Source organism: Triplophysa dalaica, chromosome 3 (genome assembly GCF_015846415.1).
Source record: "Triplophysa dalaica isolate WHDGS20190420 chromosome 3, ASM1584641v1, whole genome shotgun sequence".
NCBI classification, from domain to species: Eukaryota; Metazoa; Chordata; class Actinopteri; order Cypriniformes; family Nemacheilidae; genus Triplophysa; species Triplophysa dalaica.
The window spans coordinates 27,009,190-27,024,495 of record NC_079544.1 but is presented as its reverse complement, the minus strand read 5'-3'; the positions used below and the strand labels follow the sequence as shown (position 1 = coordinate 27,024,495).

At 39.3% G+C, this 15,306-nt stretch overlaps 1 protein-coding gene across 6 annotated transcripts; it reads left to right on the top strand.

Annotated features, from left to right (window-relative positions):
- Positions 1-2,385: 2,385 nt before the first annotated feature.
- LOC130418229 (phospholipase A and acyltransferase 3-like) lies at positions 2,386-14,223 on the top strand. 6 transcript variants are annotated; one of them, XM_056744253.1, is made up of 8 exons: positions 2,386-2,488; positions 6,443-7,107; positions 7,457-7,660; positions 8,125-8,500; positions 12,962-13,015; positions 13,312-13,420; positions 13,553-13,821; positions 13,898-14,223. In XM_056744253.1, exons 5-8 carry the CDS (start codon positions 12,998-13,000, stop codon positions 14,012-14,014), a joined length of 513 nt encoding a protein of 170 aa, XP_056600231.1. In that variant the 5' UTR covers positions 2,386-2,488; positions 6,443-7,107; positions 7,457-7,660; positions 8,125-8,500; positions 12,962-12,997; the 3' UTR covers positions 14,015-14,223. The 6 variants fall into 6 exon arrangements, with proteins under 6 accessions (XP_056600231.1, XP_056600230.1, XP_056600233.1 ...); XM_056744252.1 differs by having other exon boundaries at positions 7,209-7,660; XM_056744255.1 differs by having other exon boundaries at positions 6,443-7,660; positions 8,125-8,286; positions 8,371-8,500.
- The last annotated feature ends 1,083 nt before the right edge of the window (positions 14,224-15,306 follow it).

Here is a 15,306-nt window from a genome sequence, read left to right as displayed (position 1 = left end):
TTTGTGGCTTGTCAGCTGCTCCGTGTTTCTGATACGCATTCCACACAATGACATGTAGAGCAATTTTCTCAAGTGTGAATTCTTGTTTTGCACTTAAGTGTTATTTTTTGGGTGAAACGCTTTCCACAATTGGTTGCAAGTGAAAGGCTTTTCTCCGGTGTGAATTTGCATGTGATTCCTTAGGTTTCCTTTGAGCGAGAAACTCTTGGCACACACTTTGCAGGTGAAAGGGTGTTCCCGCTGTGAGTTCTCATGTGGCTATTGAGAAGCCCATCACGTATGAAACTTTTCCCACATTACTGGCAAGTGAAGGTATTTGATCCTTTTTTTTTTAGTTCTTGTTTGGGAGAGGTTCCTTTCAGTCTGTAGGCCACCAACAGATATTCTAAAATGATGAGGTCTCAGATGTTGATGGTTTTCCACATCAGTGAATTTGTGAACGTTGTCTTTTATCGCCACAAGGTCAACAAGGTTTCAAATTGAAATGTTTCAGGTCAAATTCACAGGTATTATCCATTTTTACTAATGTTTTAACTTTATTTAAACAATATTTAAAAATATGGATACAGCCCAATTTTGATTCTAATTAACACATTATTTGTCAGAGACTGCAAATTTGAGGATAGTATGATTGAAACAAGTGAAGTTAACAAGCTTTAAATCTTAAATAACCGTAACATTTTATTACAGATCTCTAGAAAATTTGAGAGTGGGAACTCATCACATTTTCTGCACCATATAAAGCTTTCCCACAAGAAGAGTCGCAATCCTCTTTCTTCCTCAGCATCTTCATTTTGTGTTCTGTGTCGTTCTGCAACTGTCATGTCATCAATCTCTTCTTTAGTAACAGAGATCTCAGTCGTTTGAGATTTTCCTGCTTGTTTGTCAACTTCTCTGTCACGATTAGGATAAATAGAAGAAGTAACGATAAGTAACGTTAGATCATCCTGCGCCTCTCTTGTGTTTGCAGTTAGAACTTTCATAAAATACATGACAAGCATCACACGTCTGTGTTTATTTCATATTAATAACGCTGGGACACAAATAAAAACGGATTTACCCGTTTAATAAACCTTAAATGCTTAAAACAAGAGAACATCGCCTAGGGTGCTGCAGGCGCAATCCACATGACATCGTACCATCAGAGCAAAATAAAAGTCTATTTTTGCGGTTCAACAGCAGTTTGCGTTCACAACGTTGCTCTATTACTGCATGGAAAAAAAATCCATAATGTTTCCCCCTCCATTTTCCTGCAGATAGGAAGCAAACCTTTCTAATGCATGACCAACAGTCACATTTATACATTTACTATACTTTTCACATTTTATTATTGTTACAAACAACATAATTTTACTTAAAATCAGACACAATAAATTTATACAGCTGTCCTGTGTAATGTAACAAAAGGTTACTTTTGGTCAAAAGGTCAATTTTGAGTGTGGCATGTATTATTATGAAAAATTATGTATTCTGGCGCTTTGAATCAGGTTTATGTAATAGAATTGAAAAAAGAGAAACCTGACTTAAATAGACAGTCCACCCAAAAACGAAAATTTTGTCCTCATTTACATTATATTTGACATCTTAGGAGACAGATTTATTTTACATCGAATGTATGTTTAACGAACGAACGTTTAACATGCAATTAAATCGATATGACCATTAGGATTTACTCATGTTAATGACTAAACTAGGATGGGGATGGCAAATACTTTTTTTCCATACAGAAAGTTATAAGCTGAAAGTAATGTCAACTCCTGATGACATATTAATGTCTTAAAATATGTATTCTCTCATTACAAAGCTGCCTGGATCACACTTGGTAAACAGAGTAAATGAGTAAACAACACATTTCAGAATCAGAAAGAGCTTTATTGCCAAGTGTGCTTGGACACACAAGGATATTATAAGACAAAAGGACAATAGACAGTATAATGTATGTACAGATGTGCTAAACAGGGGCATGGGCGTTAATCTCATTTAACAGTAGGTGGGGACAATACACATACAATTTCTCAAGCGCAATTTTTGAAGGGGACACAAATAATACAGTCAAAATAGCACTAACTACGACACTAAGCATTAGGTTCACAGGTTTATCATACAGACATGCAGTCATATTATAACTGAACTGAACTGTCACAAACTGTAATAAAGTGAACAAAAAAGCTTTTTTCCATTTATATTTTTTTGTCTCTGTCTTTACGGTACTCTTTAAAAGCTAAAATCTCCACCTTTTGAAAATATAATTTTACAGTCCACTTTGTGAAATACTTTAACAGGACGTTATTTTATGTTGTGCCGTTTGTAAACAGTATTTTGATTTAGTTACGTCTTCGTCCCACTAAGTGTGCATGTGTCTTAAGTGCGCATGTGCGGCTGACAGTCGTTTACAGCCAGACCCTTCTAACGACAGCCGTGAGACCGCGACAGTCATAGTAATTATAATAAGACCGCGAAAGTAGTGGCAAGAAGAACATTGTACTGGGTAAGTTTCTCATCTTTAAACCAAACTTTTTAGTCGTCGTCCTGTCTCGCTAGTTCGCTTCCCATGATGTTAACGAGAGCTGTAAATAACTGAGCTGCATATTATGGATCCAAAAATAGGACTAACAACCATATTTGGGTGCTGTGTTGGGCTGCGCGGTTTGGAGAAAGATCTCATTGCGATATTTCCGACAGATATTCCCATTAGATTTGCGATTTAATTCGAAGTCTTCATCTTATTTCGAGCAGCACACACTCTAAATGACAGAAGTTTCATTTCATTTCTGTCCAATAGCTCTTTTCAAAACTGCTTAAATGTCCGTTACTTTAACTATATAAAATAAGGAAACAAAAACCTATATATATATACACATTAACCCTTATATACATATGTCTGTAAAACTGGTTGTATGATTTGGAATAGTGAATCATATTATGTATGCAGATGATCTTGTGGCGTTTAGTCCTAGCAGTGCTGATCTTCAACAGCTTTTAAATGTATGTTCTGATTATGGTCTTGAACATGATATTTTATATAATCCTGATAAAGGTGTGGATATGATTTGCAGAACTAAGGAGGATAAAAGTATACATTCTTCAGTTTTTAAATTGTCTAAGAAGAGTCTCACTGTGTGTGCGAAAGTAAAATACCTTGGACATATTATCACTGAACACATGACAGATGATGAGGATATTGTAGGGCAACGCTGTGTGAAGTATATGCATGCAAATAAACTTTTACGTAAGTTTATTCTCACTGCACATCAGTAATGAGTACATGCTGTGTTTTTAAAAGAAGTAAAATTAATTACCCACACAATATGGAGAGTTAAATCAATGTATTAGATTATTTGATTAGATTAATAATTCTTTTTTATTACTAAAGTAATTAAAAGTAAAGTGCATTCCAACTGGTATCGCCCTCTGAAGTGCCCTACCGAGTGACCGCAATCATGGCTGCCATAATGAAGGGTTGTTCCAAACCGAAGTACTCATTACTGGCCAATTCAAATGGCCCTTCAGAATTAAGTATTTCAAAGGGTACAACTGATGGTCACTTCGGGCTCCCATGATTCTTTGAGCAGATTCTTTGCGTGGTGACGCCGCCTCCTCATGGGTGCGGGATGATGACGCAGAAGCGCACTTCAAGAAACAGTTGTTTGGTCCCCTACACCCTTTAACCCCTTAAAGCTCTCACTCCGGAGGGTAAACCATTCAATTATTGCAAGCAGGGATATTAAAGAAAAAGAAGAAAGGTCATGGCAGTAAGAGTGCAAACCAGTTAAATATACAGAGTGCAGATGTAAGGTAGTGCAAAGAGCTTACTAGTCTGTTTAAAGTGACAAAGAGAGCAGGCTTTGTATAACCTGTCAGAAGAGGTAGTTGAAGAGGGGCAGACTGATGCTGAATGAGGTAGTGAGCAGTCCGATGCTGCATAAACTGACTAGTAAGGGTGAGTGTATGTTGTGGGGGGGGGGGGGAGTGGAAGGACCTTCTAATGAAGTCAAAGTTTGTGCATGGGGCAAGAGAGGGGGAATTTAGCTTCCTGACTGCCTGGTGTATGAAGCTCTCCTTATTCTGCGGGTGTTGGCCAGGAGACTCCGCAGTCTCCTCCCTGATGGCAGCAGCCTGAAGAAGCTGTGTGTCGGGTGGCTGGGATCCCCTGTAATGCAGAGGGCTTTGCGGGTGAGACGGGTTCAATAAATGTTTAGTATTTTGGTAAAGAGAAGTGCGATGCTTAAGACAGCTTATTGGTTTAGAGAGGTATGATGATAGCAGTAAAAAAAAATTAGTTATTTAACTTTATATTTTAACGTGTACCATGATGTTCTAGAATTTACTGTGGCGTAGGCAGTGACTTAACCAACACTGACTCCGAATTCATTGATTGAAAGGAGGGCAGCAGGGCACCAAGCTTTTGGATGCAGCTCATACCACAGCGTCTCAGCTCATACCACAGTGTCTTACAAACATGTGGTATAGATCCATGTGTGTAAATGACATTTGGAAATAACACATCTTTAAATGAAGGAGGAAAGGTCACCTTCTTCAACATTTTAGACCCGTTTTTTTTGTTCTCGTTTTTTTCACATTACTCCTTTTTAAGGGAAGGACATTACATTTATTGACAACATTGTGACTGAATGAACCGTAAACCATTTAAGTTTTTTACATTTAAATTGAAGTATTCAGCACAATGCAAAGCTTATCCAAGTTATACGTTTTTATCAGTTTTTTTGTTCATGGAATCGAACCCACAATCTTTTACTCAACCACTGTGCCACACACAAATCCTTCAATATCCGCGTTATTTATGGTGTATATCACAAATCATATAATATATTACTACAACTATTTACATTCTGCATCTCTTTATTTGTGTATCATAACGTATTGAGCCAAAAGCTGGAGACCAAGCAGAAGTTGCTTTCAAATGCAGATTCCTAGATGGAGAACATATGAAGAGTTTGGAACTCTGGTTTTATAAATGTTTTTTTCGTTGTACATTCCAATGAATATGAACCAAACTGCCATTGGTATGATTTATTTTTAGAAGGAGGCTCTTCATATATACACACACTGCTCTAGTATCACTTTCTTTATGGTAGGTCATTGCACTTTTTGCGAAGGGGGGTTGTCTCCCAGTCTCGGAGTACCTTTCCCCTGGGGGTATGTAGCGACGAGACAAGACAACATAGACAGGAGCCCTCGGAGCGACCGGAAATAGAGGAAAAAAAAAATTATAGTCCGGTTCCCCGACATGCTGCTAGAAAGGTTCAATATAAAGGAAGGAAGAAGGCGGGAACCAGCAAACATTTAAACATTTAATCAAAATCATAACAAAGTAAAAAGACAGCCGGCAGCCCCTCACATACGACTGCCAGCGATTAAAACAAACCACAACTAAAATCCAGGCCTGATCCTCTCTCATCGACGGTCCAGTCGCTCGTTCTCTTATGCTCCCGATCTCCTCCTTGATACGAGACCAGTGCGTGCACAGCTGGCGCTCATTAACGCTCACTTACCGGCCTCGATTCACGTTCTCGCCCCGCCTACTCCACTACAATAATGTAATGTAATAAAATGAAATCGCTTGTTAATCAAAATATGCAAATATGATATGTGAAAAAAGACCACGCTAGGACCTAATTTTGCTATGGGAGAATGCTGTACCAGAAGCTGCGTAAAACTGAGATATGGGGGGAAATATGTAAGCAGCAGGGTGCATAGAGTCCATTCAGAAATCGGACACACGCCTTTAAGTGGCCTGACATCTACACCTAACAGACAGAGAAACCAAGCGTGTACAGTAACGTTACTGCGAATGCACACTTTTGCGTACACATTCACAAACAAAAGAGTGCCTTGTAGATTATTTCTGATAGCAATCAAAAGAAACCGAGATGAACCGTTACTTGGCTAAACTCTCCAATATTTTGTATTTATACTGTGAAACCAAACTCAACCGCTAGATAACAATGTAACATACGGTTTGTTTTAATGTGTCACAAATACAGGACCCATTCAACAAAAAATGTATTTAATAAAATTAACATACAAAAAATTCAACAAATCGTTGATTTAATAATGTAATGTATATCGTATCTTATCTAATTTATCTTAATATTTATTTGACATTATTAGACAGTAGCCAAACACAAACCGGAAGTAAACTGGGGGTCAGTCGCCCGCGCATCCTATGAAACGGTCTGTTTTTAACAATCAAAAGCTCTGAGTTTCACTCCATACATCATGGTCTGTTGATTTAGATATGTCAAATCAATTGAAAATCACAAAAACATATTTTCTCTCAAATCTTTACTTTATTGAATATAAAAGTAAAATAAATAAACTTCAAACCTATGTGTTAGTGAGGTCAAAGTAAATGACCGTTAATTTTTAAATGAAGGCAGTAGTGCTAAACTTGAGCTGCAACACTTTTCTTTTATTATAGTTTCAACCGGGATCACCACATGGGTTACCACTTGTGATAACAGAATGGTGTGAGGGTGTTCTAGCAGCACGATGAAGAGCTGAAGAACAAAGGGAAAGACACATGTGACTGCATTTATATGCTGTGGGCAGGCAATCCCGACTCTCGTCTGTCAACCCAAACAAAAATTCATCTTGCACTCATGACCCCAGCCACAAATCTTAACTCTGGTATCATTAATCGTGTTCGACTCATACAAATGCACACAGAAATTTTAAGATATAACAGCATTTCAATGAGTAGGTTTGGATGACGGTAATATGCTCAATCTCCGTGTCTCTCTGCTCGCGAATACAGCTAGGAACTAAACTAAATATCATCACATAACTGCCACTCTTGGGCGGTCGCTGGCCAGAAAGCGAACAAGTCCCCACATTTTCAGATTCCGGCTACAAGAGTCTTCATTCGATCACAACCAGACCTTCCATTTGCCCTTGCCCAAGGAGCCGACCTTAGCGTGAGGCTGCCTCCGTTCTTGGCTCCAGCGGCCACCTCCCTTCCTCCTCTCTCTTCCTCATGCCTGCCCTCCCTTCATGCTGGCATCTGCTGCTGCGATGATATCCCACCAAACGCCCTGGCTCTGGACCTCAGCACCACTTAGAACCTCCAGGCAGCTCCATTAAAGGGTAACTAAGCCTACCTTCGACCTTGTATTGACTATCAGAGTTTAAACAGCATCACTGGCAAGAACCGCTACCCCCTCTCACTCATAACCACGGCCTTCAAGGTTTTGCAGGGAGCCATCGTCTTCAACAACCTGGATCTCTTTAATGCTTATAATCTGGTCAGAATCCGGGAGGGAGACGAATGGAAGACGGCATTCAATACACCAACAGGGCACTATGAGTATCGGGGATTGCCATTTGGCCTAGTCAATGCTCCACCTGTTTTTCAGGGTTTTATTAATGACGTGCTCAGAGAGATGCTTAACACTTCTGTTTTTGTTTATTTGGATGATATTCTTATTTTTTCCAGTGACCTCAAGGAACATGTTCAACATGTCAGACATCCCTTGCCCAACTGTTGAAGAACAAGCTATTCGTCAATCTCGAAAAGAGCGAGTTCCATGTCCCAGCTGTCTCACTTCTCGGCTTCTGGGTGTCCAAAGGCAGCCTCCAGATGGATCCCGGCAAGATCCAGGTGATCCTTGATTGGCCGCAATCGCCCTCAGTCGAACAGGTATAACGCTTTCTGTGGTTTTCCAACTTTTATAGGAGGTTTTTCCAAAGTTTTAGTTCTGTTTTAGAACCTCTAACCTCCCTGAAAAATAAATCTGACGGACCCTTCACATGGACCAACAGAGCTAACCAACCCTTTTATTTACTGAAACAACGCTTCACAACATCCTAGTTCTCCCAGACCAAGAGTTGCCCTTTGTTCTGGAGGTAGACGCCTCAGACGTGGGCGTGGGAGCCGTAGTCCTGCCTAGAGAAAATACAACATTGGGAAACGAGAGTTACTGGCCGTTAAGATGGCGTTAGAAGAGTGGAGACACTGGCTGGAGGGGGCCAAACACCCATTCCTCATCTGGAGGGACCATCGAAATCTCATCTACATCAGAGACGCCAAGAGTTAAAACTCTCGACAAGCCCGTTTGACCCTCTTTTTTAACCGCTTTAATTTCACTCTCTCTTACCGCACAGGTTCCAAGAATCTCAAGCCAGATGCCCTCACTAGACAATTTGAACCTTCCAAGAAGTATGCTCACCCAGAAACCATCCTTCCTACTTCCAGGGTACTAGCCCCTATCCTATGGGATCTAAAGACAGCCATCAGAAAAGCCCAACTTCACCAGCCTGACCCAGGTAATGGCCCTAGGGGATGCCTCTTTGTTCCTGTGCGTATGCGTCCCAAGGAGTTACAGTGGGCACATGCTAACCCCTCCTCAGGACACCCGGGGGCTACTAGAACCTGCAAACTGGTCCAGAGGAGGTTTTGGTGGCCCAGAGTGCAGAGAGATATCTGGTCCTTCGTCTCCACCTGCGGCGTTTGTGCACAGAACAAGGAACCACCCTCAAGGTTTGCTGCACCCACTACCTATCCCGAGATGTCCCTGGTCCCACATTTCTCTGGACTTTGTCACACACTGTAAAAAAAATCCTGTAAAATTTACAGTAAATTACTGGCAGCAGGGTTGCCAGCCAGTTACTGTAAATTTTACAGCCACAGTACTGTAATTTAATTTACAGCCATTTTCTGTAATTGCATAATACAGGAAAAAACTGTAATTTTGAATAGCAACAGTGTAATGCTCTATTTTTTACAGCCAATTGCTTGATTTTAATTTCCTGTATTTAGAAGAAATACATAATCACTGTATATCCAGTATGTTTTGCATACTGGATATACAGTGTTTATTTATTTTTTAATTGATACAAAAATACATTACAGACAAATTTTGTACCTTGTTGTACATAAAATAGTTTTTATTCAGTTACAACTTCATAGTAGCATACATGGCTTTTTAAACAAGGAATGTTTAAACAACACGTTAACCAACATAACCATCATGTAACAACATCGCAGAACAAGGCCCAAGTGAGTCTGTAAAACGGTCCACATCTTGATCCATCAGAGCACAACAAGTAGCTAGAACTATGGAAAAGAAAGAGAGAGAGAATAATGTTAGATATTTATAGTCAGAGGAAAAACAGAGGACAACATATACAGTCAGAGACAGTGAATATTAAAATGATGTAATTCAAAGATGAGATCTGTGTGTGTGTGTGCTTCTACTTTTCATCAATTTCACTGAAAATTCATCATTGTGTTTAGAAGAGCGGCAACATGTGGGTTCACTGCAACTGTTTCTTCTGTATCCTGGCATTTTAGATGACGCTTCTTCTTGTTCCACTCTCTGGATTAATATCTACAAAGAGTCAGGAAAAACAAAATGTTATATATTAAATATACAAAATATATTATATTTAAACACAAGAATTAAATCATCAGCTTGCTAGTGTTAAATAGGGGACACTTCTAAATAATTTTCACTAAAAAAATCCATCTCTCGTTGAGAAATATTGTTTTAAGGTCTTAACAGTTATATAACATTAACATATCTATAAAATGCAGGTAAGGAAGTTGTTCAACTAATACCTTTCATTGGACTCCAAGATACACGCTGCCCCATCCTGGTACTCAAGATTGAATATGTAACATGCAATGAACAGAGTGGGAAGGCCAGACATGAAGCTGTGCTGAGCACCGTCACACACAACCTAACCTTCAGTAGTCAGCATCATGTGGCCTGCATGGCAAAGTGTGTCCTAAAACAAACAATACCACATGTGACAATAGTTAATAGTTACTATAGACTTTTATCTTGAAGCTTTTTACATTTAAACTATAATTAAGTATAAGTGACTCTACAAACAAACTCTAAGCAAATTACATAGAGTAACTTACACTTAAAACTGTACTTCTGCAGAAATGTAAGCCATTAACGTTAGGGATGTCACGGTGAAGAGATTGTTACACAGGTATTTATAACGGGCCGTCTCACTCCCACCCTCGAATGGTCCTATTTGGTGGACAGTCCTGCTCTAACCAATGAGGGTGTCGGTAACGTCGTTTGCTCAAGCTCTCATCTGGCCTCCGTTACATATACTGTATATCTAGCTGGTTATGTACATTAATCACTTGAACGGGCTATCCTCCGTGAACATCGACTTACCTCAAGCTTTGGTGACTCGTTTTAATTTGGGCTCTCGATTTAACGGATAACTGCATTTGCACATTTGAATTACACCACAAATTAATCAAGACCGAGTGTGGTATTCAACACTAAGTTCCCGTGAATCCCAACAGTTGAAGCATGTAACTTTTACCGTGTCTACGGCCGTTCGATGTTCAACATTAAAAAAACAACCGTCAACTTACTAATACAATGAACTGTAGCTCGTCACATACCGACTTCGCTCCTGGTGTGAACAAAAACTCTAAATAACATGAACAACTTCTGTCCTCAGGTGCTATAGCGACGGAGAATGTTTGAAATCTTACCGCGACGGCGCTGCTAAAACCCCGCGCAAGACTCATTCGGTCCCCGCGGATGGAGGTTGAATCCGGGGTTACCAATATGAAATGCGAATGTAGATACCTCTATATAACGTTACCAGTATGATAGTTACCAAATATGGAAAAAAAACGTAATAAGTCACTTACCACAGTGAATCACTCATTTTGCGCACTACCCCAATCTCGACTGTTGAAGATCATCCCGCCCATTGCACATTTAAATTTACAGCTATATTACGTACATTTGAGTTAATCCGTCACATGACCCCAGAATGCATTGCACTTTACAGCAATATTCTGTATTATTAAAAAAACAGTCAGCTTCTGGAAAATAACGCTGTAGTTTTTACAGCAATTCGTTACAGTGCAGGGTTACCTCAGTCGCAAGCTAACACCAATATCTTAATGGTGGTGGACAGGTTCTCCAAGACATGTCATCTCATACCTTTACCCAACCTCGCCACAGCAAAAGAAATGGCCGAGATAATGAGACATGTTTCAGAATCCATGGTTTCCCCAGGACATGGTCTCCGATCGCGGACCACAGTTTGCTTCCCGTTTCTGGTAGGCGTTTGGGCAGCTCAGTTGTGCATCTGTCAGTCTTTCGTCTGGGTTCCATCTCCAATCTAATGGCCAGACCAAGAGTGAATCAGGACATTGAGAGGACTTTGAGGTGTCTGGTCTCCAATAATCAGGCAACCTGGACCTCTTAACTCATGTTGGCCGAGTTTGCCTATAACACCCGGTTACATTCCTCCCTACACATGTCTCCCTTTGAATGCCTTTATGGTTTCCATCCCCCTCTGTTCCCTGGACAAGAGCCACAGGCTGAGGATCCAGCGGCCACACAGTTCGTCCGGGGGTGCCAATGCTCCTGGCAGAGAGCTCGGTCAGCGAGCGGCGCCTTCGGAAGCTGCCTATCAGGCATCACCCAAGGACACTCATTTCAGTTCTGGTCGCTCCGTGACCACTCTCCGCTCTCTTCACCTAATTACATATTTTTGTGATCCAAGCTGTTGGCCTTCTCAAGCAAAGTCTAGTTTAAGCTATGGTTCAAGCAAAGCTTTCCGTATTGTTTTGTATTCCATACGTCTCCTGTATCTCTGACCTTCTGCAATTGGGTTTCCTGTAGCTCAGTGGTAAGAGCATTGCGTTGCAATTGATTCTGAGGTGGACCTCAGTCGCTTCCTGCCAACCAGGGAATCGAACCTACGACCTTAGTGTTACACACCCGAGTCTCTAACCATTTGGCAATGACTTGACTGAGAAATGATGAGTGTTTCATTGAGACTAAGGGGTCAGTATTCTAAACAATGTGTCATAAAACAAAAATCAAAGAACCTGTCCTGACATGTTCTACCTGGTCATGGAAGAATGAGTTCCAATTAAGTGTTTTTAGGCCTACTCAACCTAACAAAGGAAACCAATGGTCGGCATTTCAACTGCTAGCCAGTAAGTGTAGGACAGCCCTTTCATTTTAAGACATAATCGACTAAAGGAATCAAACAAAAACGGAAAGCCTTTGGATTTGTATTTATTTTAGTTTGGGAAAGATTTTAAATGAACTTTATCATGATTTGTTCAGCTGCATTTACTTACTTTACCACTTCTTGGTTATAATTAGTTGCCTGGTCGAGTCTTTGCCATTTATATAATAGTTCAGATGTTCTTTGTTTTAAAGTTTAAAGTTATTTGATTTTGTACAAAAATGTAATTCTTAAGATTTTATCTGTTGTTCAATTGTCATATATCTTTGTCTTATTCATTTCCCTCACTGATTTGCATCCAAAACCTTCAACTTAACTAATTGTCTTACTCATCTTTTATTTTTCCTATTGTGTATGTAATGTTTAATCTATAAATTGTCACCAACTTTTGCAGTCCCTATGAGTTGAATATAAAGTTGCTAAAGGCTCAAATACACTACAATATTTTGCCCAGATATTTTTGTCCAGACTTGTTGCTTGTTGTTTGTCTGTGCCAGTCTGCAGATTTGATCAGTCTATGTGATTCTATCTGAAACTTTCAAAAAGTCTGCAAGTCTATGATGTCTCGTTTAAAATAAATCTATTGAGACTTGTAAAGTCTTGGAGTGTATTCCATCCATTAGTGTATACCGAAAAAAGCAAGAGCCGTTTAAGGGCGTTCACCAATGAGAGCATGCGATTTCGCCTCTTTATAATTGTACCAGTTGGTTCTTCACTTCTGATTTTACCGCTAATAAAACTGCATGGATAGTAATCTTACTCACAAACACACCATTGTAAATAATATGTAATATCAGTTATTTGATCCAAACACGTTTTCTTACTCATTAATTTGTGATCACATCCAATGTATTTGAGTTTCTCAAAGCCTGGAAAAGCCTGTTTTGTTTATGACAACATTTAGAAAAACATACATAAAGTGTACAATCCACACAGAAAAAAACTAATGTATTTACTTCTGTTTATGTCATAGGATCAGTGTCAAAACAGATTCAGCTTGTAGGTTGCCATGCCACCAGTTAAAAAGGTAAATGTGTTTTAGCAGTAAGATTGTAGAAAAATATGGAAAATCAACTATTTTTGGCGTTGTTTTTACTTTGGTTGTTTTTGTTGAGATTATGGTTTATTGCTTGGACTATCTCAAAGTTTTGGTAACAGAGAGTAAAAGAAAGCTGAAAACAACAGCGGCTGTCTTCGTTTACACTGTCTTACACAACAGCCACAACCCGTTTACTTTCAGTTTTATCTCTATAGTTAAGCAGCGTGTCTCTATTTCCCCCCAAACTGTAGCTATATATAACACCTGATATGATTGTCTCCCAGTATGATGAGGAGCCAGAACCAGGAGACCTCATTGAAATCTTCAGAAATGGTTACCAGCACTGGGCTATCTATGTTGGTGACGGTTTTGTGATTCACATGGCCCCACCTTGTGAGTTATGATAAGAATAATAGATATAACATTACAGTAAAATACAGTATCACATAAACAAGTCTATAAATAATTAGTTTGAACATAATGACTTTACGGATGGAAACGTTTTCTTTATCTTTTCATTTACAGCAGAGTATGCTAACGCTGGGTCTTACAGCATGATATCAGTCATGTGTCCCAGAGCCTTAGTGAAGAAGGAAGAAATCTGGGATGTTGTAGGCTCAGACGAGTACCGTATCAACAACCTTCTAGACGACAAATATGAGCCTAGAGAAATCAGAAATATCCTACGGTACGCACAGAGGCTTGTGGGCAGAAGGTGTCCATACTGTGTGGTCAATTATAATTGTGAGCACTTTGTCACAGAGCTGAGATATGGAAAGCCAGAGTCCCACCAGGTACGGGAGTTGGTTTGCATCACATCAAGGTTTTCTCAAAGATAACGATATACCTTATTCCTTTCCATTCTCACAGGTACAAACAGCGGTGGAGATTTCTGTTGCAGCTGGTATTGCAATGGCTGCCATTGGAGCATTTGCTTATGCTGCTGGCTTTTTTGGCTCAAGAGACAAAGAGAAGCAGACAAAATAAACGCTTCGACATGCACAACCGAAGATTTACAGCAAATGTACATTTCGTAGTGTATATTTATGGTAAACCTGCAAATAAAGATAACCACATTTGTAGTAGAAAAACAATGAGAGAGCTTTAAGGGTGTTCACCAATGAGAACAAGCTATTTTTTCCCCTCCATGATTGGTCGGTCGTTCCTCTTTATAAATCCATTAGCTGATTCTTCATCTCTGTTGTTGTTTACGAAAAAGCATCCACACCTTGATTTAGGTTAGATTTCCCTTTAGAGAAAAGGGAAGTTTTTTTAAGTGTCAGTCTGGCAGAAAACCTGTCAAGATTCTCCTATTTACATTGAATCATAAATACGTTTTTATTTTTAAAAGTCATAAGTGTTGGTTTGAAAAGTGATTGGAATATACCCATAAACAAAATTTATTTGGGTTACAAGAATTACATCAGCACAGACTGTGTTCGGTAAATTTTCCATGAAAGTCAGAATATTTTTCTAGTATTCTGTTTAAGTTGTTTTTATAAAATTAGAGATATTTCTTCTTTTGACCTGATGCCAGAAAGTGCAGTGTGCATTTTCATGGCGATGTTCAGATTTAAAACTGGAAGACTGTTAATAGATTCCTGAAACATCATACCTTAATATTGTAGTTTCATGAACCAAGCAAAAACTAAATTAGAATTTTAAAGACTACATTGATCACAAGCTCATCCGAATAAAATTTAGAAAAAGGTGATACATTAAACTAATAACTATAATTCAACTCAACTTTATTTATATAGCGCTTTTTACAATTTCCAATTGTTACAAAGCAGCTGTACATGAGACATATTGACTATAAGCAAAACAACTAAAGTCAAATACCTGTAAAAACCAAAGGAAAAGGTGAAAACACAGAAGACAGACATACCCACATACAAAACGCACACAGACAGACAGACACACATGCACGCACTCACAGTGAAAGCACACATTTAAGATATTAAACAGACTATAAATTTGTATATGCAATATTAATTATGTAAAACTTCTGAATTCTAAAGCAGCCCCAGCAGCCAGGCAAATAGTGCAGAACAATATGCAAACGGTGGCGAGAAACCCAAAACTCCAATCGAGAAAAAAACCCTAAGGAGAAACCAGGCCCAACCAGGGGATTCCAGTTCCGCTCTGGCAAAAGCTGCTGCCTCTGCACAAGCTCGAGAGTGCTTGCAAGACAAGGCTAAATGTTTTTTTTCAATAATCTAATAGCATTTGAAATGTTGTAGTGAAGTTGTGTCAGGTCGGCACGTCCTATATCCAGG